The following is a 27,500-nucleotide window of genomic DNA, read 5'->3' on the forward strand; positions in this document are numbered from 1 at the left end:
TGGCCCCAGCCTGTTGCCCCCCATAGCTCCTTTAGCTCTTGCTGAGCATTGCTCAGATCCCCTCTGGGGTTGCTTTTCTCCTCTCTGGGGCTGTTCTTCTGCAGCTCCAGGGCTCTCAGCCTTTTCTCCTCACAGTGATGCTCCAGGCCCCTCAGCATCTTTATAGCTTCCACTGGACTCTCTCCTTGAACTGGGCAGCCCACAACTGGGTCCAAGAATCCAGACCTGGCCTGACTAGGGCAGAGGAGGGCAGGGGGAGAACTTCCAGCAGTCAGTATCTATCTGGGGTCTGTACTTCTCTCTCAGGCTGTGGTCTTATAGGTGTGGAACACCAATGCACTGCAAGATGGCACCAGCAGTGGACAAGGCAGATGACTTGGGACCCTAGATCACACTCATAACAAGGGGACATCTGACTCAATTCCCTTGTAAAGTGTGCTGGTCTGCAGCAAAGCCTCCTGTGAAGGTTTTCCAGCTCAGCTTGGGTCCAGGGATTGTCTCTGCCCACACCTAGAAAGATGGTTGTGAAGAAACTGCTCCCTACTTCTCCTCCAGCTTTCATCTTTTGAGGGGCAGAAAAGCCAAGTCAGCCTTGTCCCAGCCTCACAGCTGGCAGCTGGAAGATGTCTTGCTGGAACTCCTCTGATCTCAAGTAATAAACTTTATGCTGCTACTCAGTGACTACACCAAAAATACAGCAAACTCTCTGCAGTCTCAGAGCCTTTTCTTGCTTAAGGCTTAAATTTGTTAGCCACTCTTAAACATCATGTGCTAGGTGTTAGCAATGACAAGCTCTCTAGAAGGAAAGGCTTTGCTAATGTACACAAATAAACATTCCCAGCAACTGAGCATGTGTAAACCGCAGAACCCCTACCCAGCTGTGCTTATTTCCTTCATCTAAAGCAGCTTTTTTGGATTTGTTTTGTGTTTTTTTTTTTTTTTTGTATGTTTGTTTGTTTTGTTATTGGAGGATTTGAAGAACTACTTTTAGGCCTCACAACAAAATTCTCTGTTTTACTTCAAAACCTTACTTATGATTTTTTTTTTCTTCTCCTCTCAATGGATGCATTTCTAAATTCCAAAATTAATATGCCAGGATTAACAGAGTCTCCACAAAAGCAAATACAGATGACTTTCAGACTTGATGTGTCCCTGGGCAGCCTGCTCTAACTAAGCTGGAGGTGGTCCCTGCTCACTGCAGGGGGGTGATGGACAAAATGGCCTTTGAGGGTCCCTTTCAACCTGATACAACCTGTGAATTTTTAACAACACATTATTCAAAACTGGAGTTTCTCACCAAAACCAAACCCCAACCTAATAAAAATCTAACACTGCATCTCAACCTGGAGAAAACAGGAACAGCATTGGAAAGCAATCCAGCACTTACTTCTTGATTCTTTCTCCAAAGGAAGCCACTTCATCAAGGATATTCTGGACACTGACACACACCTCCTGGATGGCATAAAGTCTATTCATAAATCCTTTTTTTTCACTGTCCTAAAGAAAAGAATAAAGGCAGTTGAACAAAATATTTTTCTAACCTTAGGAGAAGGACCATCAGTTGCTGCTCAAGCTCAGCATTTCTTGCAGACTCTTGTAGGACCAAATGGCAAAGCTTTACAATCAGGAATTGCTTTCTTGTCCTTTCAGCAGTGAATATAGACATTGCTTTAGTATATGTCCTGAGCAGCACACAGTTCTGCTTCTCATTGCATTAGTTGATGAATATATATTTCAATAAACTAGGTCCCTGTTTCACAAACATCCTGAAGGTTTCAGCCTCCAGTATTTTGTGGTCTTTGAATCATAGAATCACAGAATTGTCAAGGTTGGAAGGGACCTCAAGGCTCATCCAGTCCCAACCCCCCTGTCACAGGCAGGGACACCTCACACCACAGCAGGTTGCTCACAGCCACATCCAGCCTGGCTGCAAAAACCTCCAGGGATGAGGCTTCCACCACCTCCCTGGGCAACCTGTGCCAGTCTCTCACCACCCTCATGAGGAAGAACTTCTTCCTAACTTCTTCAAGGGGTAAAAGTCAGAAGATGGAAGAAGGGATGTTTGTCAAAACACCAGCTCCTGTGCTGATATGGATTCACAGAACGCTTTGGGATGGAAGGAACCTTCCAAACTCATCCAGTCCAACCCTCCTGCAGCCAGCAGGGATACCTGCAACTAGGGCAGGCTGCTCACAGCCCCAACCAATCTCACCTGCACAGTTCCAGGCATGGGGCAGCTCCCACCTCTCTGGACAAGTCTGGAGAAGGCTGAGGGGGGATTTAATACATGTTTATAAATAGCTGAGGGCTGGGGGGCAGGAGGGAGGGGACAGGCTCTGCTCAGCTGCACCCAGGGATAGGACAAGAGGCAATGGATGGAAAGTGCAGCACAGGAGGTTGCAGCTCACCAGGAGGAGGAACTTCTTCACTGGGAGGCTGCCAGAGCCCTGGAGCAGGCTGCCCAGAGAGGTTGTGGAGTCTCCTTCTCTGGAGCCTTTCCAGCCCCATCTGGATGTGTTCCTGTGGGACCTGTGCTGGATTCTATGCTCCTGCTCTGTCAGGGGGCTTGGACTCCATGATCTGTGGTGGTCCCTTCCAACCCCTAACATCCTGTGAGCCTCTGATCATCATCCACTCCACCTTTCTGCCTGGCTGAGGAGCCTGTGCTCTCTCCCTCATTTCTCCTTACTGAATTCAATCATTGCTATGCATGAAATAGATGGGAGATGGAAGTCCTACCTGCCTTTACAATATCCTTAGTGCAGCACATGGCTCCACAAGCATCTAAAATGCCAGCCATGGACAAAATGAAAGAAGGGCTGTGTCACTGTAGGAAGTGGTTAGATTACCTCCTCAAGTTTTTCTATATTATCAGACTTTTACTCACAAAGCCAACAATTTATGGTAATGTAAAAGTCTAACCATAATTTCATTTTAGAATCATAGAATGATAGAATCTGTCAGGGCTGGAAGGGACCACAAGGGTCAGCCAGTTCCAACCCCCTGCCATGGCCAGGGACACCTCACACTACATCAGGCTGGCCAGAGCCTCATCCAGCCTGGCTGCAAATACCTCCAGGGATGGAGCCTCAACCACCTCCCTGGACAACCCATTCCAGGCTCTCACCACTCTCATGGGGAAGAACTTCTTCCCCACTTCCAGCCTGAATCTCCCCACTTCCAGCTTTATTCCATCCCCCCCATCCTGTCACTCCCTGAGAGCCTAAAAAGTTCCTCCCCAGCTTTCTTGGAGCCCCCTTCAGATCCTGGAAGGCCACAAGAAGGTCACCTTGGAGCCTTCTCTTCTCCAGACTGAACAGCCCCAACTCTCTCAGTCTCTCCTCATAGCAGAGCAGCTCCAGCCCTCTGCTCATCCTGGTGGCCCTTCTCTGGACACCTTCCAGCATGTCCAGATCCCTCTTGTAACAGAGGCTCCAGAACTGGATGCAGTACTCCAGGTGGGGTCTGACCAGAGCTGAGCAGAGAGGGAGAATCACCTCCCTTGACCTGCTGGCCACACTTCTCCTGATGCAGCCCAGGCTCTGCTTGGCTTTCTGGGCTGCAAGTGCACATTGACAGCTCCTGGTGAGCTTCTCCTCCCCCAGCACCCCCAAGTCCCTCTCCTCAGGGCTGCTCTCCAGCCAGTCCCTGCCCAGCCTGGATTTGTGCTTGGCATTGCCTCCACCCAGCTGTAGGACTTTGCCCTTGGTCTTGTTGAACCTCCTGAGGTTGGCTTGTGCCCACCTCTCCAGCCTGTCCAGGTGCCTCTGGATGGATCCCTTCCCTCCAGCCTGTCCAGGTGCCTCTGGATGGATCCCTTCCCTCCAGCCTGACCAGGTCCCTCTGGATGGATCCCTTCCCTCCAGCCTGTCCAGGTCCCTCTGGATGGATCCCTTCCCTCCAGCCTGTCTGCTGCACCACACAGCTTGGTGTCATCAGCAAAGTTGCTGAGGGTGCACTCAATGCCACATTTAATTAAATCCATCAGGATTCTTTGTGCCCTTAAAAATGTGGGAGCTTCCTCAAGTTCAGAGTGGACATTTGTTGCTCAAGAACAGGCAGCACCCTTGTTATTAAGATGTTTTCTTGGCTCTTTGATAGATTTGCCAGCAGAGGATGTTGTCCTTTCTGTTAATATGAAGTGGTTAAAAAGAGTGGAGTTGCAATTGTTCGGTGTTTTGCTGTCACATTCACACTGATGTGGAGAAAGGGAGACCTAACAGAAGCCTTGCAGTACCTGAAGGGGACCTACAAGAAGGATGGAGAGAGACTGTTTGCAAAGGCCTGCAGGGACAAGACAAAAGGAAATGGCTTCAAACTAGAGCAGAGTAGATTTATATTGGATGTTAGGAACATGTTCTGCACCATGAGGGTGGTGGAACAGTTCAACAGGTTGCCCAGGGAGGTGGTTGAAGCCCTATCCCTGAAGATATGCAAGGTGAGGCTGGACAAGACTCTGGGCAACCTGATCTAGCTGAGGATGTCCCTACTGACTGCAAGGGATTGGACTGGACGACCTTTGGAGGTCCCTTCCAAGCCAAACTATTCTATGATTCTACGATTAATTCCAGCAAGCTTTGCCCTCCTCCCACTCTGATAACTTTCGATATTTCTATTTCTAAATCCAGGCACCAAGTCCAGGTGTGGCCAACAACACTCTCACAAAGATGATGGGCTGGAGCTCTTCTCCTGTGAGGACTGGCTGAGAGAGTTGGGCTTGTTCAGTTTGGAGAAGAGAAGGCTCCAGGGAGACCTTATTGTGGCCTTCCAGTATCTGTAGAGGGCTACAGAAAAGCTGGGGAGGGACTTTTTAGGGTGTTGGGTAGTGATAGGACTGGGGGGAATGGAACAAAACTAGAGAAGCAGAGATTTAGATTAGGTTTTTAGGGCCAGGCTGGATGTGGCTCTGGGAAACCTGGTCTAGTGTGAGGTGTCCCTGCCCATGGCAAGGGAGGTTGGATCTACATCATCCTTGAGGTTCCTTCCAACCCTGACAGTTCTGTGACTCTGTGAAGCACCTCCGTGGGGAAAAAAAGAAAAAAGACAATTAATCTTAATTTTTCCCAGACTGTCTCTAACTGAAAAGTTGATGTTCAGCACCTCCAGTGGATGGATGCTAGGTTACCTTATCTAATCTGAATGTGATTCACATTTCCTCAACATAAGAAATGGAAAGAAAAATGCTTCAAGATTTACAAAACATTTGTTAGACAAATTTGTTGAATCTTTTGCCATTGCCACAGTCTCTGTAACTGACTCCAACATCCAGCACCTAAGAAATTATCATATGCTGCATTTAATTATTCTTTTCTTCTCCTGATGCTTAATTAGCAGACAGTATATTGGTTCACTGAGTTTTGTTTTGGTGTCGTTTTTGCTGTCTTAATAAACTAGACTGGTTGAGGAAAGACTCACTTCAACATTTAATCATCTGGAGTTACTGCAGTGACACTGGTTCTGCAGCTAAGGTGTCAAGATTTCTCTTGAAGACATTGAAAGCATTTAGCTACAGAGCAAAGACTGCCTAAAAATAAAAAAAAAAAAAAAGAAGAAAAAGAATCATGAATGAGACAGAGAAAGATGGCAAAGATACTTCCAGTGACTGAGCACAATTTTAAACACCAAAAACCTCATGGAATTGTTTTGGGTGGAAGAGACCTTTAAGATCATCAAGTCCAACTCAGTATTGCCAACTAAGACACAGAATCAGAGAATGGTCTGGGTTGGAAGGGACCTCCAAGGGTCACCCAGTCCAACCCCCTGCACTCAGCAGGGACATCTTCCACTAGATCAGGTTGCCCAGAGCCCTGTCTAGCCTAACCTTGAATATCTCCAGGGATGGGGCACCAACCACGTCCCTGGGCAACCTGTTCCAGTGTCCACCACCCTCATGCTGCAGAACTTGTTCCTCACATCCAGTCTAGATCTGCTCTGCTCTGGTTTGAAGTCATTGTCCCTGCTCCTGTCCCTGCAGGCCTTTGCAAACAGTCTCTCTCCATCCTTCTTGTAGCCCCCTTGAGGTACTGGCAGGCTGCTATTAGGTTTCCCTGGAGCCTTCTCTTCTCCAGGCTGAACACCCCCAGATCCCTCAGCCTGTCCTCATACCAAAGGTGCTCCAACCCCCTGAGCATTTTCATGGCCGTCCTCTGGAACATGTTCCTCAGCACCACATCCACATGGCTCTTAATGCCTGCAGGGGTGGGTGTCAAGGGGAGGGGGCCAGGCTCTGCTGGGTGGTTCCCAGGGATAAGCCAAGGAACAATGGGTTCAAAGTTGAACAGAGAAGATTTCAGCTCACCATGAGGAGAAACTTCTTGACAGTGAGGGTGACAGAGCCCTGGAGCAGGCTGTCCAGAGGGGTTGTGGAGTCTCCTTCTCTGGAGCCTTTCCAACCCCACCTGGATGCATTCCTGTGCAGACTACCCTCAGTGATCCTGCTCTGGCAGGGGGGTTGGACCTGATGATCTCTGGAGGTCCCTTCCAGCCTCTAATATACTGTGAGACTGTCAGACTGTGACTCCAGCAGTCAGCTCAGAGACAGGAAGCCCACCTCAGGCACTGTGATAGATCTTCATGTGCTCCATCCAGGTTACTATTCAGATAATGAAGAAACTTTTTTGGGGTTGGAGGAAGACCACAACCACTGGTATCATAGAATGGATTGGGTTGGAAGGGACCTTTGAAGGCCTTTCAGTCCAACCTTCCTGCAGTGAGCAGGGACATCTGCAACTGGAGTAGGTTGCCCAGCTACATCCAGTGTCACATCCCAACACTGTGAAGCTCTTTCCTTACTATCCTACTACCCTCTTGGCAGCCTGGGCAGTGACAGCATTGTTGTCCTCAGGCATGCAGCTTCTGAGGGGGTGCAGCTCACATCCAACATTGCAGTTTGTCATCAGCAAAGAGGTACCTGCTCTATTCTTTCATGTAAAACATGTGTGAAACATGAAAACAATCTCTCTTTCCATAGAGCAGAAGAGAAGAAAAAGCTGCACAGAAACCCAAGGGTAGATTCCTGCTTTCCAAACACTTTGCCTTTTCTGTTTAATTTTACCAGATTCTTCCCTTCCTGTAAAGTTATCTTGATTTATGATTGATTTGTGTGAGAGAAGAACTGTGTCACTGTGGCAAAACCCTTTCCTACGTAGGAGAGATGTGGAGGTGCTGGAGCCAGTGCAGAAGAGGGCAACAAAGCTGTGAAGGGCCTGGAGAAGAAATCTGATGAAGAGCAACTGAAGGAGATGGGGATCGTTAGTGTGAAACAGAGGAGGCTGAGGGCAGAGCTCATGGCTGTCTACTGCTACCTGAAAGGAGGTTGTGGAGAGGTTGGTGCTGGTCTCTGCTCACAGGGAATTAATGACAGAACAAGAGGGAATGGCCTCAAGCTATGACTGGATAGGTTTAGGCTGGACATTAGGAAACATTTTTTCCCACCAGGAGTGGTCAGGCACTGGAATGTGCTGCCCAGGGATGTGGTGGAGTCCCCAAGGCTGGAGGTGTTTCAAGATGGTTTGGATGTGGTGCTTGGGGATATGGTTTAGGGGTGACCCTTAGAGAGTAAGGTCAGGGCTTGGACTTGGGGATCCTGAGGGTCTTTTTCCACCTGAATGTTTCTGGGGTTCTGTGATCTCCAGACCTCAACTGGGATGACCTTCAGAGCCTGTTTTTCTTGACAAGTATTTTAAACTCTTTTTTTTTTTTAATACGTCTGTTTTTAATCATTCACCTATAAAAACACCCCTAAACCCCCCAAAAGACATAAAAGAGACAGAGGCAGAATCCCTATTTTTCCATCCTGCTGCACCTTCTGAGCTTAGAGAAAATTTGTTGACGTACTCCAAGGCAGGAATAGACAAAACAGCAGAGGAAAGAGGAGGCAGTCACAGAAGGATCAGGGTTCAGCCTTGCTTAAACCAATTCCACATGCCCCCACACCTATTAGCTGGGGTTTTTTTCTTTGTTTTGTTTTGTTTTGTTTTGTTTTATTTTGTTTTGTTTTTATTTCCTGCTGAAAGATTTGTGGAGAAAATAACCTGGGCTAGGGGAAAAGCTGAACTTATTTTCTTCCAGAGAGATGCGGTGTTGGCAAACACAACATATGAGCCACCTTCAGCAAACCCAGGTCTCTTATTAATCCTTTTATATTTTTCCTTTTTTTCCCAAACACTGATGGTATTTCCTTCCCAGAGAAAGAGATGGGTTGTGACTGGAATCAGTTTCATCATTTGTATGGGTACCATTGCCAAGCTTCTGGAAATAATTGCTATTTAAATAGCAGATAGAATTTATTATACAAAGCTAACAACAGCTTTATTACTGTTTAATTTCCATGATTTGTTTGTTTGCAGTAGGCTTTAAGGTATCTGAAAAGCAAGAGGTTTGGCTGGGAGATGGCTTTAAAGCATCAACTGTGGAAGCAAAAATCAAATTGATGTTGGCAGTCTGACTTGAATTCACAAAAGGGAATGAGCCTAAGGTAAGTCTGGGACTGTCTCCTCCTCCTCCCCCTTCCCAGGGAGCTGTGGATCACAGATTGATGAACTGCTTGGCTAATAACAACACTTAACTCTCATGTATTGATTTCCAGCCATAACCGTATTTTACATCTGGTGAAACCCAAGCAGAAGAAAGTAAATGACTTGCTCTAGACCCTGTGGAGCTAATTCACATGAAACTCTGAATTCAACCCATTTTGTCTGAGCCTACTCACTGGACTATGCTTCCAATCCAATTAGGGGACTTGAGCATCTCCCCTGTGAAGAGAGACTGAGAGCCCTGGGGCTGTTTAGTGTGGAGAAGAGAAGGCTGAGAGGGATCTGATCAATGTCTATCAATAGCTGAGGGGTGGGTGTCAAGGGGAGGGGGCCAGGCTCTTTTGGGTGGTTCCCAGGGGTAAGCCAAGGAACAATGAGTTCAAAGTTGAACAGAGAAGATTTCAGCTCACCATGAGGAGAAACTTCTTGACAGTGAGGGTGACAGAGCCCTGGAGCAGGCTGTCCAGAGGGGTTGTGGAGTCTCCTTCTCTGGAGCCTTTCCAACCCCACCTGGCTGCATTCCTGTGCAGACTACCCTCAGTGATTCTGCTCTGGCAGGGGGTTGGACCTGATGATCTCTGGAGGTCCCTTCCAGCCTCTGATACACTGTGAGACTGTGATACTGTGGTCCAATGTTAATATGGGCTGTTTTAGGAAAGGACCATACCTTACCCCAAACCTCTCTCTTCTCCATGATCTCCACGATTGAGAGAGTCCAAGGGAGGGCTCCAAGGATGCTGAAGGGCCTGGAGCCCTGCCTGGAGAGGAGAGGCTGAGAGCCCTGGGGCTGTGCAGTGTGCAGAGGAGAAGGCTGAGAGGGATCTGCTCAATGTCTGCCAAGAGCTGAGGGCTGGGGGGCAGGAGGGAGGGGACAGGCTCTGCTCAGCTGCAGCCTGCCATAGGCCAAGGGGCAAGGGATGGCAAGTGCAGCACAGGAGGTTGCAGCTCACCAGGAGGAGGAACTTCTGCACTGGGAGGGGGACAGAGCCCTGGAGCAGGCTGCCCAGAGAGGTTGTGGAGTCTCCTTCTCTGGAGCCTTTCCAGCCCCATCTGGATGTGTTCCTGTGGGACCTGTGCTGGATTCTATGGTCCTGCTCTGGCAGGGGGCTTGGACTTGATGATCTCCAGAGGTCCCTTCCAACCCCTAACATCCTGTGACTCTGTAAAGTGCAGTTATGAAATAAGAATTTCAAAAGACAAGAGAAATAAATGATCCAGAGTTAAAAGTAAACTTTGATAAAGTTAATGGAATTAAGCCAGAAAAAAACAACCAACCAACCAACCAACCAACCAAAACCAAAATCAAAACAAACAAAAAAACTCCCAAACACCAAAAACAAAACAAACAAAAAAATCCCAAAGAGCTTTAAGTGAAAGGAGACATTTTTAGTGTAGAGAATCAAACTCTGAATGTTTGATGGTGGATAAATGTCCTATTAATAGCTGCTAGGTTGGAGAGGAAGGCACAGGTCAGGAAAACAAAGTCACAGGGAACCTTTCCAGAACAGAAGTAAATTTTGAAACTTTTAGGAGATGTTGTCTGGGAAAGACAGAGGCTCTAGATGGATCTTCCTCAAATGCTCCTTGATGCCCAAGCACCTCTGTCCAAACCAAAGAGACTGAGACAAAGCCAGAACAACTTGCAGGCACCAACTGTTGAATATTCTTCTGTGTTCTGGCCACTGCTCAAAAACCTGTTACCAGGGACTAATGGTCTCAGCAATTACCTCCCAGGCTCTAACCTCTGCTTTCTGGGAAGGTCACTGAGAAGAAGATAGTAACCCAACATCAGTCCATGCTCTGGAGGCATTTGATCTCCTCCAGGTCTTCTCTAACCCCTATCAAAAGGCTTTTGATCTGGTGATGGATACAGGAGTAAGTCATTATTTTATCATTCTTTCAGGGAAATGGGAAGAGGTCAGCCAGCCACGATGATAATGTTGTCTTTCAGCTGGCTGTGGAAAGTGTGATCATGAGGTAAAGCTGAATTGTCTACAAGGACCAGGAAATGTGCATGGAGTGACCTGAAACTGGCCTCCTCCATTACCTCTGTAATGAACTGAGAGTGCCAGGCTGTTTCAACCAGTCTCTGTCCTTGAAGGCTGACACTTGTGGAGTACCATAATGATCTGTTCTTGCCACTTCTTACATGAAAGAAAGAATATGGGATGGCTCTTGGAGGCATTAAAACCCTCTGTGGGGCCTTAAGGGTTTAGAAGCTTCCACCCCTCCAGCGAGAGGGATGATCAATCTTTAGACTTTTAGACCTTTTAAACAGAGACTGATGGGCATGACAGGCAGACTGGTGCTAGCATTTGTTCCCACCTCAGCATCAGCAGAGGAGAAGGCCTGGCTGGTGCTCACACCACCCTGAAAAGGACCAGTGGGAGCAGGCTGCATTTCACCGAGCGCCAGGGGTACGAAGATAGCCACAACTCAGGTTTTAAATTGTGACCTCCACTTCTGCTTCCACTGCCTGGCACCACACCCTCAGTGATCACATTTTTAAGACATTACCATGCTCTTTACAGATGCTCAATATGGAATCAGGGGACCAAGCAATTGCTTTGGTTGGAGAAGACCTCTAAAACCATTGAGTCCAACCGCCAGCCTACCACCACCATGGCAGGAAAGTGCCATCCCCAAGTGCCATGGCCACATGTTTCTTGAACACCTCCAGGGATGGTGACTCCACCTCCTCCCTGGGCAGCCTGTTCCAATCCCTGGCCACTCTTGCAGTAAAAATACTTCCCTCATGTCCAGCATAAACAATCCTTGAGACCACTTCCTCCTGTTCTATCACCTGACACCAGGGAGAAGAGACCAACCTGCACCTCATTGCAACCTCCTTTCAGGGAGCTGTAGAGAGCCACAAAGTCTCCCCTCAGCCTCCTCTTCCCCAGGCTGAACACCCCCGGCTCCCTCAGCTGCTCCCCCCCAGCCCTCTTCTCCAGACCCTTCCCCACCTTCACTGCCTTCCTCTGGACATGTTGCAGCTCCTCAGTGTCCTTCTTGTACTGAGGAACCCAGAACTGATCCCAGTATTTGAGGTGTGCCCAGTCCAGGGGCACAATCCCTGCCCAGAGGCACAATCCCTGCCCTGCTCCTGCTGCCCACACCATTGCTGCTCCAGCCCAGGCTGCTGCTGCCCTTCTTGCCCCCCTGCCCACTGCTGCCTCAGCTCCAGCTGCTGGCACCCAGCACCCCCAGGGCCTTTCCTGATGGACACTTCCCAGCCCCTCTGCCCCCAGCCTGCAGCCTTCCTGGTTCCTGTGACCCAAGGGCAGGCCCAGCTCTTAGCCTTGTTGAACCTCATCCTATTGGCCTCAGACATGGATGCAGCCTGGCCAGATCCCTCTGCAGAGCCTTCCTGACCTCCAGCAGATCAGCATAGCCACCTGTCTTGCTGTCATCTGCAGACTTACTGAGGGTTCCTCAATCCCCTCACCCACATCACTGATAAAGACATTGATAAAGAGAACTGTGCCAGCACTGGGCCCTGGAGAACACCACTGGTGAGCAGCCACCACCTGGAGTTCATTGGAGACACCACCACCCTTTGGGCCTGGCCATCAGCCAGGAGTGTCTGCTTGTCCAGACCTAGGGCAGGCATCTTCTCCAGGAGGATGCTGTGGCACAGTGTCAAAGGCTTTACTGAAGTCCAGAGAAACAACATCCACAGCCTCTCCCTCATCCACTAAGCAGGTCACCTTATCATAGAAGGAGATCAGGTTGGTCCAGCCCTTCAGGACCCCATGCTGACCTAGCCTGGCCATCTGCTTGCCCTGCACATGCTGCATAAGGTCACTCAAGATGATTTGTTCCATGACCTTCCCTCACACCAATGTCAGAGCAGGTCTGTAACTCCTTGGGTCCTCCTTCTGGCCCTTCTTGTCTTGGGCACCACATTTGCCAATCTCCAGTCAGCTGGGACCTCCCCAGTTAGCCAGGACTGCTGGTAAGTGATGGGAAGTGGCTTGGTGAGCACTTTGCCAGCTCTTGCAGTAACCTAGGGTGTAACCCATCTGGCCCCATAGACCTATGTGTCTCTAAGGGGTGCAGTCTCACAGTCTCACAGCATATCAGAGGCTGGAAGGGACCTCCAGAGATCATCAGGTCCAACCCTCTGCCAGAGCAGGATCACTGAGGGTAGTCTGCACAGGAATGCATCCAGGTGGGGTTGGAAAGGCTCCAGAGAAGGAGACCACAACCCCTCTGGACAGCCTGCTCCAGGGCTCTGTCACCCTCACTGTCAAGAAGTTTCTCCTCATGGTGAGCTGAAATCTTCTCTGTTCAACTTTGAACTCATTGTTCCTTGGCTTATCCCTGGGAACCACCCAAAAGAGCCCGGCCCCCTCCCCTTGACACCCACCCCTCAGCTATTGATAGGCATTGATCAGATCCCTCTCAGCCTTCTCTTCTCCACACTAAACAGCCCCAGGGCTCTCAGTCTCTCTTCACAGGGGAGATGCTCAAGTCTCCAAATCATCCTCCTGGCTCTGCCTTGGACTCTCTCCAGCAGGTCTCTGTCTCTCTGGAACTGGGGAGCCCCAAACTGGACACAGGATTGCAGGGGTGGTCTGAGCAGGGCAGAGTAGAGAGGCAGAAGAACTTCCCTAGCCCTGCTGGACACCTTTCTTGCTGCACCCCAGGCTCCCCTTGGCTCTCTTGGCCACCAGAGCACATTGTTGTGCCATGCAGAACTTGCTGCCCACCAGCACTCCAAGGTCTTTCTCTGTGGAGCTGCTCTCCAGCAGGGCAGCCTCTAACCTGTCCTGGTGCCTGTTGTTCTTCCTCCCCAGATGCAGGACTCTGCACTTGTCCTTATTAAACTTCATGAGGTCACTAACCATCTCCTCTTGGATTATGGGAGCTCCATCCTACTCCCCATCCCTATCTTCAAGATCAGGGGCTGGGTATCCAGCCAACAATTGCTCTTATTTCTAAAGACTGTGGCAAAGAAGGCATTGAGTACCTCAACCTTCTCCTCATCCTTGACCAGTGTTCCCCTCTGCATCCACCAAAAGACAGAGATCCTCTTTAGTCCTCTGTCTTCCTCCTAACTTGGGTCTTTATGTGTCCAAGGAGAATAAGTCTGAAAACAATTGCCCATCATAGAATCACACCCTGGTGGGAGTTGGAAGGGACCTTTGGAATCATCCAGTCCAACACCTATGCACCCACAGGGGCACCCACAGCAGCTTGCCCAGAAGCACAGTGCTCAGGGGGGGTTTGGAACCTCTCCAGAGGAGACTCCACAACCTCTCTGGGCAGCCTGCTCCAGGGCCCCAGCAGCCTTACAGCAAACAATACTTTTCTCATCTTCAGATGGAACCTCCTTTGGTTCCAGTTTGTGCCCACTGCCCCTTGTTATGTCACTGGGCACCACTGAGCAGAGCCTGGCCCCAGCCTCTTGTCCCCCACAGCTCCTCCAGCTCTTGCTGAGCATTGAATAGAATAGAATAGAATAGAATAGAATCAAGAAGGTTGGAAGAGACCTCAAGGATCATCGAGTCCAACCTGTCACCCTACACCTCATGCCTATCTAAACCATGGCACCAAGTGCCACGTCCAATCCCCTCTTGAACACCTCCAGGGATGGTGACTCCACCACCTCCCTGGGCAGCACATTCCAATGGCCAACCACTCTCTCTGTGAAGAACTTTCTCCTCACCTCCAGCCTAAACCTCCCCTGGCGCAGCTTGAGACTGTGTCCTCTTGTTCTGGTGCTGGTTGCCTGGGAGAAGAGACCAAACCCCTCCTGGCTACAACCTCCCTTCAGGTAGTTGTAGACAGCAATGAGGTCTCCCCTGAGCCTCCTCTTCTCCAGGCTAAACAGTCCCAGCTCCCTCAGCCTCTCCTCATAGGGCTGTGCTCAAGGCCTCTCCCCAGCCTCGTTGCCCTTCTCTGGACATGCTCCAGCAATTCAACATCTTTCCTAAACTGAGGGGCCCAGAACTGGACACAGTACTCAAGGTGTGGCCTAACCAGTGCTGTGTACAGGGGTACAATGACCTCCCTGCTCCTGCTGGCCACACTATGCCTGATGCAGGCCAGGATGCCATTGGCTCTCTTGGCCACCTGGGCACACTGCTGGCTCATGTTCAGCTGCTGTCAACCAGTACCCCCAGGTCCCTTTCCACCTGGCTGCTCTCCAGCCACTCTGACCCCAGCCTGTAGCTCTTCATGGGGTTGTTGTAGCCCAAGAGCAGCACCTGGCACTTGGATTTGTTGAATGCCATCCTGTTGGACTCTGCCCATCTGTCCAGCCTGTCAAGGTCCCTCTGCAGAGCCCTTCTACCTTCTAACAGATCAACACCTGCTCCCAGCTTGGTGTCATCTGCAAATTTACTGATGATGGACTCAATCCCCTCATCCAGATCATCAACAAAGATATTGAACAGGATGGGGCCCAGCACTGATCCCTGGGGGACACCACTAGTGACAGGCTGCCAGCTGGATGTGGCACCATTCACCACCACTCTCTGGGCTCAGCCCTCCAGCCAGTTCCTAACCCAGCTCACAGTGCTGCTGTCCAAGCCACAGGCTGACAGCTTGGCCAGGAGTTTGCTGTGGGGGACAGTGTCAAAGGCCTTGCTGAAGTCCAGGGAGACTACATCCACAGCCTTTCCCACATCTACCAGGCAGTCACCTGATCATAGAAGGAGATCAGGTTGGTGAGGCAGTCCTCTCAGTCTTCTCCAAGCTAAACAGCCTCAGGTCTCTTAGCCTTTCCTCATCACAGAGATGCTCCAGGCTCTTCATCACCTTGGCAGCATCTGCTGGAGTCCCTCCTATCTCTCTTGAACTGGGGAGCCTAGTGTTGGACTCAGGACTCCAGATGTGGCCTCATTAGGATGAAACAGAGGGGGAGGAGAATTTCCCTTGACCTGCTGGCCACACTTTTCTGAATGCACCCCAGAAGACCATTCTTGGCCATGAGGGCACATTGCTGATTCATGGTGAATTTACCATTCCCTAAGACTCCCAGGTGCAGAGCTGCTTGCCAGCAGCTCAACTCCCTACCTGCACTGCTGCAGGGAGTTCTTCCTCCCTAAGAGCAGGACCCTACACTTGCCCTCCTTGACTTCCATCTCCAAATGGAAATCAGACTAAAGGATTTCAAAATGTGGAGGAAAGCACCACATTTGCTAAAAGATCAGGATTTTATGGGGAGAAATGGGTACTTGTGGCCATGATCATTAAAGAAAGGGGCAACAAAATGTTACTGCCTCATAAAGTTTTCCATGTTTAAACCAGGCACAATAGAAACCACACAAACATGGGCCTGCAAAAGCTGAGGAATCACTGTTTATGAAGACACCATGCCTGTGAGCATGAATATTGCAACAATCTGTTCTTCCTCAAATATACACTGAGAGCTGATAAAAATCATTTTGAACCTTCTGTGGCTTTTTGGCACCACCATCTATAGGACAAATCAGGATTTCTTTTTTTTTTTTTTTCTGAGTGTGTGTGTGTGCAATGAACTGCTGCAGTGCTAGAGCATAAATATAAAACCAGCTTAAAAATAATAATTAAAAATATAATAATTAAAAGAAAGAAGGCAAGAGCTACAGTAATAATTCTAGGGTGAAAAAGAGAAATTGATAGTGCAAGATTTCTTTTAAGGAGGAAAATAACTAATGGCAATTCTTATATAAATTCTTCTTAAATGCAAGGGGTTTTGCCAGTGCTTTTTGTTTCCTCTTTCTCCCTCATACACTCCACAGTGTTGCTCCCTGCTTGATCCTTCCTGCTCTCCCCTTCTCTGCACATTTTAAGCCTGTGAAGATAACACTCCAGATATCTCAGAGACATGGGTGCAATGGAGCCAGCTGATGGAGTCACTTGTGATTTCAGATATTTATTCATAGAGTCACAGAATGGTTTGGGTTGGAAGAGACCTTCAAGATCATCCAAGTTCCAACCCCCTGCCATGGGCAGGGACACCTCCCACCAGCCCAGCTTGCTCAGGGCCTCATCCAGCCTGGCCTTGAACACCTCCAGGGAGGGGACATCCACATCCTCTCTGTGCAACCTGTTCCAGTGTCTCCCCACCCTCACTGTCAAGAACTTCTTCCTCCTCTCCAGTCTCAATCTCCCCTCTCCTAGCTCAAAGCCATTGCCCCTCATCCTGGCACTACAAACCCTTGTCCCTCCCCAGCTCTCTTGTATCCTGGCCAAACAGACTGCAGAGCAGAGGACTACAGAGATGCCTTTGCCACGGGTATTTTCTGCCCAAACAATCAACCCAAAGAGCTTGGCTGCTTTGGATTCCAGTGATTTGCCTCAATGGCAAGCTGCTATTAAAAAAGGCAAACAAAATATATAATTGGGGGGTGGAGGGGGATATTATTTGCAAAGAGCAACTGTTCACAGAGCCAGGAAAACAAGGGGGGAGAGCTTTATTATGTGCACCTTGGTACCATACACTGCAGCCAACAAAGCCCAGGAGGTTCACACCAGTTGAAGACCAAGCCCTGAAACACTTCATGGTTGTCAAGTGCTCAATGATTAGGTAAAACTCTCTCTTAAGGAATATGAAAAGAAGAACATGCTCAGACAAGCCACCAACTGCAGGTTATCTGAAACACTTCATCTCAGACATGAACCCTGTAGCAATGAAGAAGATAGTAAGTGAGATTCATTTAAACTCATTCTGTGACTCATTTAAACATTCAAGTGAGATCTTGGATGCTTAAATGAATCACAGAATCCTAGATTGGCTCAGGCTGGAAGGGACCTCAGAGATCAGCTCCTCCAACTTTGCTGCCATGCCCAGGGACCACATAATTATGCTGGACCATGGTAAATGATGAGTGAAATCTTTGCCAGAGAGGTTCTCAGCCTCTGCAATCTGCAATACCAGAAAAAAAAAAAAAGTAGCTCAAAGGCAAATATTTACAGAAATATCTATTCCACTCCCCCCCCCAAAAAAAAAAAAAAAAAAAAAAAAAAAAAAAAAAAAAAAACCCCAAAACTAAATATTTGTAGCTGAAGCAAAGCTTTGTCTGTGTACTATATCTTTTAATTTACAATAAAAGACAGAAAAAAGCTACCACAAAAACATACAAAATTATTCAGCCTAGAGAGGACTCCAGGGGGACCTCAGAGCTGCCCTCCAGTACCTGAAGAGATCCTGCAGGAAGGCTGCAGAGGAACTTTTCCTGAGGGTGTCTGGAGACAGGCCAAGGGGTAATGGTTTGGATCTGAGGCAGAGCAGGGTTAGACTGGAGCTGAGGAAGAAGTTCTGCAGTGTGAGGCTGCTGAGACTCTGGCACAGGCTGCTCAGGGAGGCTGTGGCTGCCTCCTGCCTGGGGGTGTTGAAGGCCAGGCTGGATGAGCCCTTGAGCAGCTGAGTGTAGTTGAGAGGTGTCCCTGGGCATGGCAAGGGAGGTTGGAAGAGAGGAGCTCTGAGGTCCCTTCCCACCTGAGCCATGCTGTGGTTCTAAGATCTTAGGTGAATCTAGTTTTGAGGGGTGAGTAATAGACTTGTTTGAGCTGATAATGAACAGAAGTGTTTTAGAAGAAAAAATGGAAGTAAAGTGTTGATCAAAATTAAAGAGAAAATCCAGGTGATCTCCCCTAAGGTTGGAATGAATGACATCTGAAAAAAAAAATGGTGGGAAACACAAAACTTTGTCTTTCTTCAGGGAATATTAACCCCTGAGCACTGAAGCCTCCTGACATAGAAGCTGTACTGTGTGACAGATGAAGTTATCAATACTATAACCAGGAAAAAAAAGAATAAAGTGGAGAGATCTACTGTGGAGAAGATATTGATCAGCACTGATCAGATCCCCTCTGAGGCTGCTCTTCTCCAGGCTCAACAGCCTCAGGGCTCTCAGCCTTTGCTCCTCACAGAGATGCTCCAGGACCCTAAGCAGCTTTGTAACATCCTCTGGACTCTCTCCATTAAGTTCCCTGTCTCTGCTGAACTGGGGATCCCAGAACTGGACCCAGTGTGGCCTCAGCAGGGCAGAGTAGAGGGGAAGGAGATCCTCTTTCAACTTGCTGCCCATGCTTTTCTCCCTGCACTCCAGGATGCAGTTGTCCTTCTTGGGCATGAGGGCACATTGCAGTCTCCTGGCACTCCCAGGTCCTTCTGTGCAGAACCGCTCCCCAACAGGTCACCCCTCACCTGTACTGCTGCAGGGGGTTGTTCCTTCCCAGATGCAGGGCCCTGTGCTTGCCTTGTTTAGCTTTCTAAGGTTCCTCTCCACCCACCTCTGCAAGAGTGTTCTGGTCTTGCTGAAAGGCAACACAGCAGGAAACTGCAAGGAGCAATAGAGAGCTGAAGGAGAGCTGGGAGGCTTGGCTGAGACACCTGAGGGCTGTGAGGCCATTCAGAGACTTGGACAGTCTGAGAGCTGGGCAGAGAGGAACCTAAGGAGGCTCAGCAAGGATGAGAGCAGAGTCCTGCAGTTGGGCAGGGAGAAGAAACTACAGCAGGACAGGTTGGGAGGGGATCTGCTGGAGAGCAGCCCCAAGGAGAAGGAGCTGGGAGTGCTGCGGGGCAGCAAGTTCTGCATGGGGCAGAAATGTGCCCTGGGGGCCAAGGAGGCCAAGGGGGTCCTGGGGGGCATTCAGAGCAGTGTGTTCAGAAGATATAGGGAGCTTCTCCTCCGCCTCTACTCTGCCCTAGTGAAACTTCACCTGGAAGATTGCATCCAGCTCTGGGCTCCATCCCCAGCTCAGGAGGGACAGGGATCTGCTGCAGAGAGTCCAAGGCAGGGCTCCAAGGATGCTGAAGGGCCTGGAGCCCTGCCTGGGGAGGAGAGGCTGAGAGCCCTGGGGCTGTGCAGTGTGCAGAGGAGAAGGCTGAGAGGGATCTGCTCAATGTCTGCCAAGAGCTGAGGGCTAGGGGGCAGGAGGGAGGGGACAGGCTCTGCTCAGCTGCAGCCTGCCATAGGCCAAGGGGCAAGGGATGGCAAGTGCAGCACAGGAGGTTGCAGCTCACCAGGAGGAGGAACTTCTGCACTGGGAGGCTGCCAGAGCCCTGGAGCAGGCTGCCCAGAGAGGTTGTGGAGTCTCCTTCTCTGGAGCCTTTCCAGCCCCATCTGGATGTGTTCCTGTGGGACCTGTGCTGGATTCTATGCTCCTGCTCTGGCAGGGGGCTTGGACTTGATCTTTGGAGGTCCCTTACAACCCCTGGCATCCTGTGACCCTGTGATCCTGCAGCCTCTCCCTGCCCCTCCTGATCTTTATCCTGACATCTTCACACATTCCAGAGATCCATGCAGGATGACATCAGCCTCAAAGTTCTGCTGGAACCAGCTGTCCATGGATGCAAGACAGCCATGCCACCTCCTGTTTCTCCAGCTCCACCACTGCTGTCTAATTCAGGCTGCTGTGTAGTGCTTGGATCTCTAACCCTGCACAGTCTGTTCAGAATAACCTATTTTATTCCCAGAGGAGGGAATATTTTGAAAAAGGGAATATTTTATTCCCTTTTCAGCAGAGAAGAACAAATTAGGCCTCCATACCAAAAAATAATACAGAAAAAAAAAGAGAACCCACATCCTTGTTTCTTCCAAAACTTTAAACTCATTGCTTATTTGACACTCAGAAAAGCAACAGCCACCAGCCACAGAAATCAATGATTCTTCTCTTCCCCAGCTTTCAGCAAGCAGTCTTTGTATTATTTATTGCCTAATAAATAAAGTTTAAATGCTTTTCAGCCTTGGTTGCAAGCTCAGTACCCATCTGCAGTCCAACAACAGCAGGGAATAAAGCTGCCATCCTCAAATGTCTTTTTGTTTCTTTTCTCCTCTGTGCCTGCTTTCCATAGATTTCATTATTCCTCCTGGATCTGCACAGGTTGTCACATCTAGGGCACAGAGATGCTAAGTAAACAGAGAGAAACAACTGGCTGGGAGGTTATAACATATTCAGCCTTCTTCCAAAGAAAACAGGGAGGAGAGCAGGAGCCATTCCTCTAGAAGAAGAGCTGTGATGTCCCAGCCTGACAGCTTGGGATGAAGCACACAGACACTTGAGATCTTCAGAGTTTGTGACACAGTGGTTAGAAAGAGACTGCAATAAGCAACTCTCCTGCATTAAAGAAGGTTTTTGTAAAGGGACATATTTGATGCTTAATATAACCCAGACTGTGGTACAGTCATAGAATCATAGAATCAGTCAGGGTTGGAAGGGACCTCAAGGCTCAGCCAGTTCCAACCCCCTGCCATGGGCAGGGACACCTCACACCACAGCAGGCTGCTCACAGCTACATCCAGCCTGGCTGCAAAAACCTCCAGGGATGAGGCTTCCACCACCTCCCTGGGCAACCTCTGCCAGTGTCTCACCACCTTCATGGGCAAGAACTTCTTCCTAACATCCAATCTGAATCCACCTACTTCTGGTTTTGCTCCATCCCCCCCAGTCCTGTCACTACCTGATAGCCTAAAACGTCCCTCCCCAAAGTCCTTTGCTTCTAAACACATGGAAGGACCTGAGGGGATCCTACAGGAAGGACCTGAAGGGATTCTCCAGGAAGGGTGCAGAGGGATTTCTCCTGAGGGTGTCTAGAGACAAGACAAGGGGGAATGGTTTGAAGCTGAGGTAGAGCAGGGTTAGACTGGAGCTGAGGAAGAAGTTCTGCAGTGAGGGACTAGTGAGACTCTGGAATAGGCTGCCCAGGGAGGCTGTGGCTGCCTCCTCCCTGGGGGTGTTCAAGGTCAGGTTGGATGAGCCCTTGAGCAGCTGAGTCTAGTTGAGAGGTGCCCCTGCTCCATGGCAGGTGGGTTGGAGTAGATGATCTCTGAGGTCCTTTCCAACCTCAGCCATTCTGTGACTCTCTGAGAGCTCATGAAAGGCATAGACACATGGCTGCACAGAAACAGACACAAAATGATAGAATCATGGAATTGTTTTGGTTAGAAAAGACCTTTAAGATCATCAAGTCCAACCATGAAGCCAGCACTGCCAGGTCACCACTCAACCAATGTCCCTCAGCACCACATCCACACACTCCTTCAGGGAGCTGTAGACAGCCAGAAGGTTATCCCTCAGCCTCCTGTTCTCCAGACTAAACACACCCAGCTGCCCCTCCTCCTCTGCCCTGCTGAGGCTGCATCTGGAGTGTTGTGTCCAGCTCTGGGACCCTCAGTTCAGGAAGGACCTCAGGGAACTGCTTGAGAGAGTCCAGCACAGAGCCATGAAGAGGATGAAGGCAGTGGAACATCTTCCTCATGAGGAGAGCCTGAGGGAGCTGAGGATCTGTAGCTTGGAGAGGAGGAGTCTGAGAGGTGACCTCATTGCTGTTGATAAAGATGTGCAGGGGAAGTGCCCAGAGGCTGGAGCCAGGCTCTGCTGGGTGATGCCCAAGGACAGCACAAGGGGCAAGGGTGGAAGCTGAGGCAGAGGAAGTTCCATGGAAACAGGAGGAAAAAAAATTCCCTGTGAGGGTGACAGATCCCTGGAACAGGCTGCCCAGGGGGGTTGTGGAGTTTCCCTTTGTGGAGATATTCAAGACCCTCCTGGATGTGTTCCTGTGTGACCTGCTCTGGGTGCTCCTGCTCTGGCAGGGGGGTTGGACTGGATGAGCTTTCAGGGTCCCTTCCAGCCCTAACATTCTCTGATTCTTCCTCCTCCTGAGGTGTGGACCTTCATTCTCACACACACTGAGCTTTGGGGAAACTCCCACATGGCATCCAACTGCACTGCCCCGGGATTTAGAATCATAGATTTGTTTCAGTTGTAAGAGATCTCCAAGATAGCAAATCCAACCATCAACCTGACACCACCATGGCCATTAAGCCATGTCCCAAAGTGCCATGTCCATGCATTTCTTGAGCACCTCCTGTGATGGTGACTCTACCACCTCTCTGGGCAGCCTCTTTCCATGCCTACACACAATTTCATTCCCTTTGTATTGACTTCAGTGCTTTATGATTCCCCTGCAGCTGAAAATACTAATGTATGCAGTGGAAAAATAATAATGTAAGTGCCACAGAGGAGGGAAGGGAGGGGGGAGTCAGCCACTCCACACAGTTTGGTGTCATCAGCAAACTTGGTGACATTGGGTAGTTTATGATGGAGTTACATCAAGAGGTGGGCACAAGCCAAGCTCAGGAGGTTCAACAAGACCAAGGGCAGGGTCCTGCAGCTGGGTGGAGGCAATGCCAAGCACAAATCCAGGCTGGGCAGGGACTGGCTGGAGAGCAGCTCTGAGGAGAGGGACTTGGGGGTGCTGGGGGAGGAGAAGCTCACCAGGAGCTGTCAATGTGCACTTGCAGCCCAGAAAGCCAAGCAGAGCCTGGGCTGCATCAGGAGAAGTGTGGCCAGCAGGTCAAGGGAGGTGATTCTCCCTCTCTGCTCAGCTCTGGTCAGATCCCACCTGGAGTACTGCATCCAGTTCTGGAGCCTCTGTTACAAGAGGGATCTGGAAGTGCTGGAAGGTGTCCAGAGAAGGGCCACCAGGATGAGCAGAGGGCTGGAGCTGCTCTGCTATGAGGAGAGACTGAAAGAGTTGGGGCTGTGCAGTCTGGAGAAGAGAAGGCTCTGAGGTGACCTTCTTGTGGCCTTCCAGGATCTGAAGGGGGCTCCAAGAAAGCTGGGGAGGGACTTTTTAGGCTTTCAGGGAGTGACAGGACTGGGAGGAATGGACCAAAGCTGGAAGTGGGGAGATTCAGACTGGATGTGAGGAAGAAGTTCTTCCCCATGAGAGTGGTGAGAGCCTGGAATGGGTTGTGCAGGGAGGTGGTTGAGGCTCCATCCCTGGAGGTGTTTGCAGCCAGGCTGGATGAGGCTCTGGCCAGCCTGCTGTAGTGTGAGGTGTCCCTGGCCATGGCAGGGGGGTTGGAACTGGATGAGCCTTGTGGTCCCTTCCAACCCTGACTGATTCTATCATTCTACCTTAGCAGATCTAAGCAGAGCTTCAATTTTCTAGTAGTAGGAAGAATCAGACATGGGAAAGAGGAGGGAAAAGGAGAAAATAAAGATTTTCTAAGCACAAAAACTCTTCCAGCAGGTAACCTGTCTAGTAGATCATGGTTTACAAACTGGCTATGCTTCTGCCTTCTGTCCTTGCATGGTTTGTTAGGATACAACTCCAAATAAAGATATTGATAGTGCCCAGAGGAAATGTGTAGTGTATGGATGGTATGGACATCTCCAAAGGGAAAGAACAGTGAAGCAGTGGTGCTGTGTTCCTCATCCCTCACTAATCTCTTTGCAGATAAATGATAGGGAAAGAAAATCAGGATATTACTAGGACATAGCTGTAGCAATATTTCTGCTGCTCAGTACAATGCTTGTGGAAATACATCTTTTTGGACTCCCTGGAAGGCACTACAGACCTCATCCTTGTAAATGACCTTATCAAAAAGTAAAAAAAAAAAAAAAAAAGAATAAATATTGACATTAAGAACATGGGATTAGAATCATAGCACCATTCAGGTTGGAAAAGATCTCTCAGACCATCCTTGCAGGTGGTTAGGATCCCACTGACTCCAGGCTCTTTATGTTTTAATGCCTTTTTGAAATGTATTATTGAAGCTTCTGAATGTTTTTCATGTTCAGGTTGTGAAAACTAAGACCTCCAGCCCTCTTTACCTTCCTGGGAAGGTGACATGAGGTCCAGAAACCATCTGGAGTGTCCAAGTCCTGATACTGATAGGCTGCAAGAACACAGAGCTCTGTAGGCTACCTCCTCCTGGATGATTCATCTGCTGTCTCCACCTGCGCCAGTGAAACCCAAACACACAGCCATTGTCTGTCTTTTCCCCTCTCTGCCTTCTATGTACCTTTTCCCCTGGCTCACTCTCCCCATACTTGCTCAAATGGTTACTCCACTGTGCTGCTCCTCATCAAACAGTAATTTACTACCACTATTAATACTTGTGACAAATGACACCATTCACAGACTCACTCCCCCAGGGCTTTGGCACTGCAGAGGAAACAGGAGAAATTGTTTAAGGAAGGACAAAAGATCTTTCTTTCTTTCTTCCTTTCTTTCTTCCTTTCTTCCTTTCTTTCTTTCTTTCTCTTTCTTTCTTTCTTTCTTTCTTTCTTTCTTTCTTTCTTTCTTTCTTTCTTTCTTTCTTTCTTTCTTTCTTTCTTTCTTTCTTTCTTTCTTTCTTTCTTTCTTTCTTTCTTTCTTTCTTTCTTTCTTTCTTTCTCTTTCTTTCTTTCTTGCTTTCTCTTTCTTTCTTTCTTTCTTGCTTTCTCTTTCTTTCTTTCTTTCCTTTCTTTTCTTTTCTTTCTTTCTTTCTTTTCTTTCTTTCTTTCTTTCTTTCTTTCTTTCTTTCTTTCTTTCTTTCTTTCTTTCTTTCTTTCTTTCTTTCTTTCTTTCTTTCTTTCTTTCTTTCTTTCTTTCTTTCTTTCTTTCTTTCTTTCTTTCTTTCCTTTCTTTCTTTCTTTCTTTCTTTCCTTTCTTTCTTTCTTTCTTTCTTTCTTTCTTTCTTTCTTTCTTTCTTTCTTTCTTTCTTTCTTTCTTTCTTTCTTTCTTTCTTTCTTTCTTTCTTTCTTTCTTTCTTTCCTTTCTTTCTTTTCTTTCTTTCTTCTTTTCTTCCTTTTTCCTTTCTTCCTTCATTCTGCTTCTGGACACACAGATAGACTGCTGAATCTTAACCTTCTGAAATCACACACTTAAATGTCTCAATAGTATGAGAACAGAGAAAGAAAAACATTCCTGTGCTTGAGCTATTTCCACTAATATTTGTGAATCACCTGGAAATACAATAAAACTGTTCCTTGTCTCCAACAAACCTTGAAGAAAACATATCACAGAATCACAGAAACATTCAGCTTGGAAAAGGCCCTCAGGATCCCCAAGTCCAACCGCTGACTTTATTCTACAAGGGTCACCCCTAAACCATAGCCCCAAGCACCACATCCAAACCACTTCTAAACACCTCCAGGCTTGGGCCTCCATAGAACAGAATCATAGAATCAGTCAGGGTTGGAAAGGACCACAAGGATCATCCAGTTCCAACCCCCCTGCCATGGCCAGGGACACCTCACACTACAGCAGGCTGGCCAGAGCCTCATCCAGCCTGGCTGCAAACACCTCCAGGGATGGAGCCTCAACCACCTCCCTGCACAACCCATTCCAGGCTCTCACCACTCTCATGGGGAAGAACTTCTTCCTCACGTCCAGCCTGAATCTCCCCACTTCCAGCTTTGGTCCATTCCTCCCAGTCCTGTCACTCCCTGAAAGCCTAAAAAGTCCCTCCCCAGCTTTCTTGGAGCCCCCTTCAGATCCTGGAAGGCCACAAGAAGGTCACCTCAGAGCCTTCTCTTCTCCAGACTGAACAGCCCCAACTCTCTCAGTCTCTCCTCATAGCAGAGCAGCTCCAGCCCTCTGCTCATCCTGGTGGCCCTTCTCTGGACACCTTCCAGCACTTCCAGATCCCTCTTGTAACAGAGGCTCCAGAACTGGATGCAGTACTCCAGGTGGGGTCTGACCAGAGCTGAGCAGAGAGGGAGAATCACCTCCCTTGACCTGCTGGCCACACTTCTCCTGATGCAGCCCAGGCTCTGCTTGGCTTTCTGGGCTGCAAGTGCACATTGACAGCTCCTGGTGAGCTTCTCCTCCCCCAGCACCCCCAAGTCCCTCTCCTCAGAGCTGCTCTCCAGCCAGTCCCTGCCCAGCCTGGATTTGTGCTTGGCATTGCCTCCACCCAGCTGCAGGACCCTGCCCTTGGTCTTGTTGAACCTCCTGAGCTTGGCTTGTGCCCACCTCTCCAGCCTGACCACGTCCCTCTGGATGGATTCCTTCCCTCCAGCCTGTCCAGGTCCCTCTGGATGGATCCCTTCCCTCCAGCCTGTCCAGGTGCCTCTGGATGGATCCCTTCCCTCCAGCCTGTCCAGGTGCCTCTGGATGGATCCCTTCCCTCCAGCCTGGCCAGGTCCCTCTGGATGGATCCCTTCCCTCCAGCCTGTCCAGGTGCCTCTGGATGGATCCCTTCCCTCCAGCCTGTCTGCTGCACCACACAGCTTGGTGTCATCAGCAAACTTGCTGAGGGTGCTCTCAATGCCTCTGTCCATGGCACCAACAAAGATGTTGAACAAGCCTGGTCCCAGGACTGATCCCTGAGGGACTCTGCTTTTCCCTGGCCTCCACTGGGACATGGAGCCATTGACAGCCACTCTTTGGGTGCAGCCATCAAGCCAGTTCTTTATCCATCTTGTGGTCCACCTGTCAAACCCATGTGTCACCAGTTTGGAGACCAGGATGTGGTGCAGGACAGCACATTCCAATGCCTGACCACTCTTGGTGCAAAAAAATGTTTCCTAATGTCCAGTCTAAGAAGTCCTGGTCCAAACCATTGTGTTTTCCTTTCAAAGGCAGCCAGTCTGAGGTACAAGGAGTCTGCAGCAGTCTCTGTGCACAGGGCCAGTGCCAGTCTCTTGAAGTGTCTCCAAAAGACCATCTTGTCACTCCTCGAGGTGACCTGTGTTGGTTTGCTGGGCTGTGCTGGAGCACAATGTTAATTCCATTCCTGATCAGATTATTTTGACCTTTATTCTTGTTTGAAAACAACTCTCAGTCAACCACTGCAGATCCTCTCCTTAGCTTGTCCAAGCACACCAGCAGAAGGACAACATGCAGCTGCCATCTGAAAACCTCCTGTCCATTATCAACACAACATTTCATTGGGGGGCAAAAAAGTCTTCAGGATTTTTCAGGATAAGGGGAGGAAGAGGAAAGCTATAAGAGGGTAGACTTGGACTGCAGATGAGGAAGAACTTCTTGACAATGAGGGTGGTGAGACAGGTTGCCCAGGGAGCTTGTGGATGCCCCCTCCCTGGAGGTGTTCAAGAGCAGGCTGGATGAGGCCTTGAGCAACCTGGGCAGGTAGGTTAGACATAGATGATCTTTAAGGTCCCTTCCAGCCCAAACCATTCTGTGATTCCAGGTTGCATGTAGACATAAGGAAAAATGTCTTTGAGGGCAGCAGATCCCTGGAGCAGGCTGCCCAGAGAGGCTGTGGACTCTCCATCTCTAGAGAGATT

At 49.2% G+C, this 27,500-nt stretch overlaps 1 protein-coding gene across 1 annotated transcript in view; it reads right to left on the reverse strand.

The window, feature by feature from the left end:
• LOC128979870 (multiple C2 and transmembrane domain-containing protein 1-like) overlaps positions 1-27,500 on the reverse strand; it is a 184,553-nt gene that overhangs the window by 16,855 nt on the left and 140,198 nt on the right. The window contains exon 9 of the mRNA XM_054398288.1: positions 1,388-1,497. Coding sequence (XP_054254263.1) covers positions 1,388-1,497 — 110 coding nt within the window. The remainder of the gene's footprint in view (positions 1-1,387; positions 1,498-27,500) is intronic.

This window comes from Indicator indicator, chromosome Z (genome assembly GCF_027791375.1).
Source record: "Indicator indicator isolate 239-I01 chromosome Z, UM_Iind_1.1, whole genome shotgun sequence".
Taxonomy (NCBI): domain Eukaryota; kingdom Metazoa; phylum Chordata; class Aves; order Piciformes; family Indicatoridae; genus Indicator; species Indicator indicator.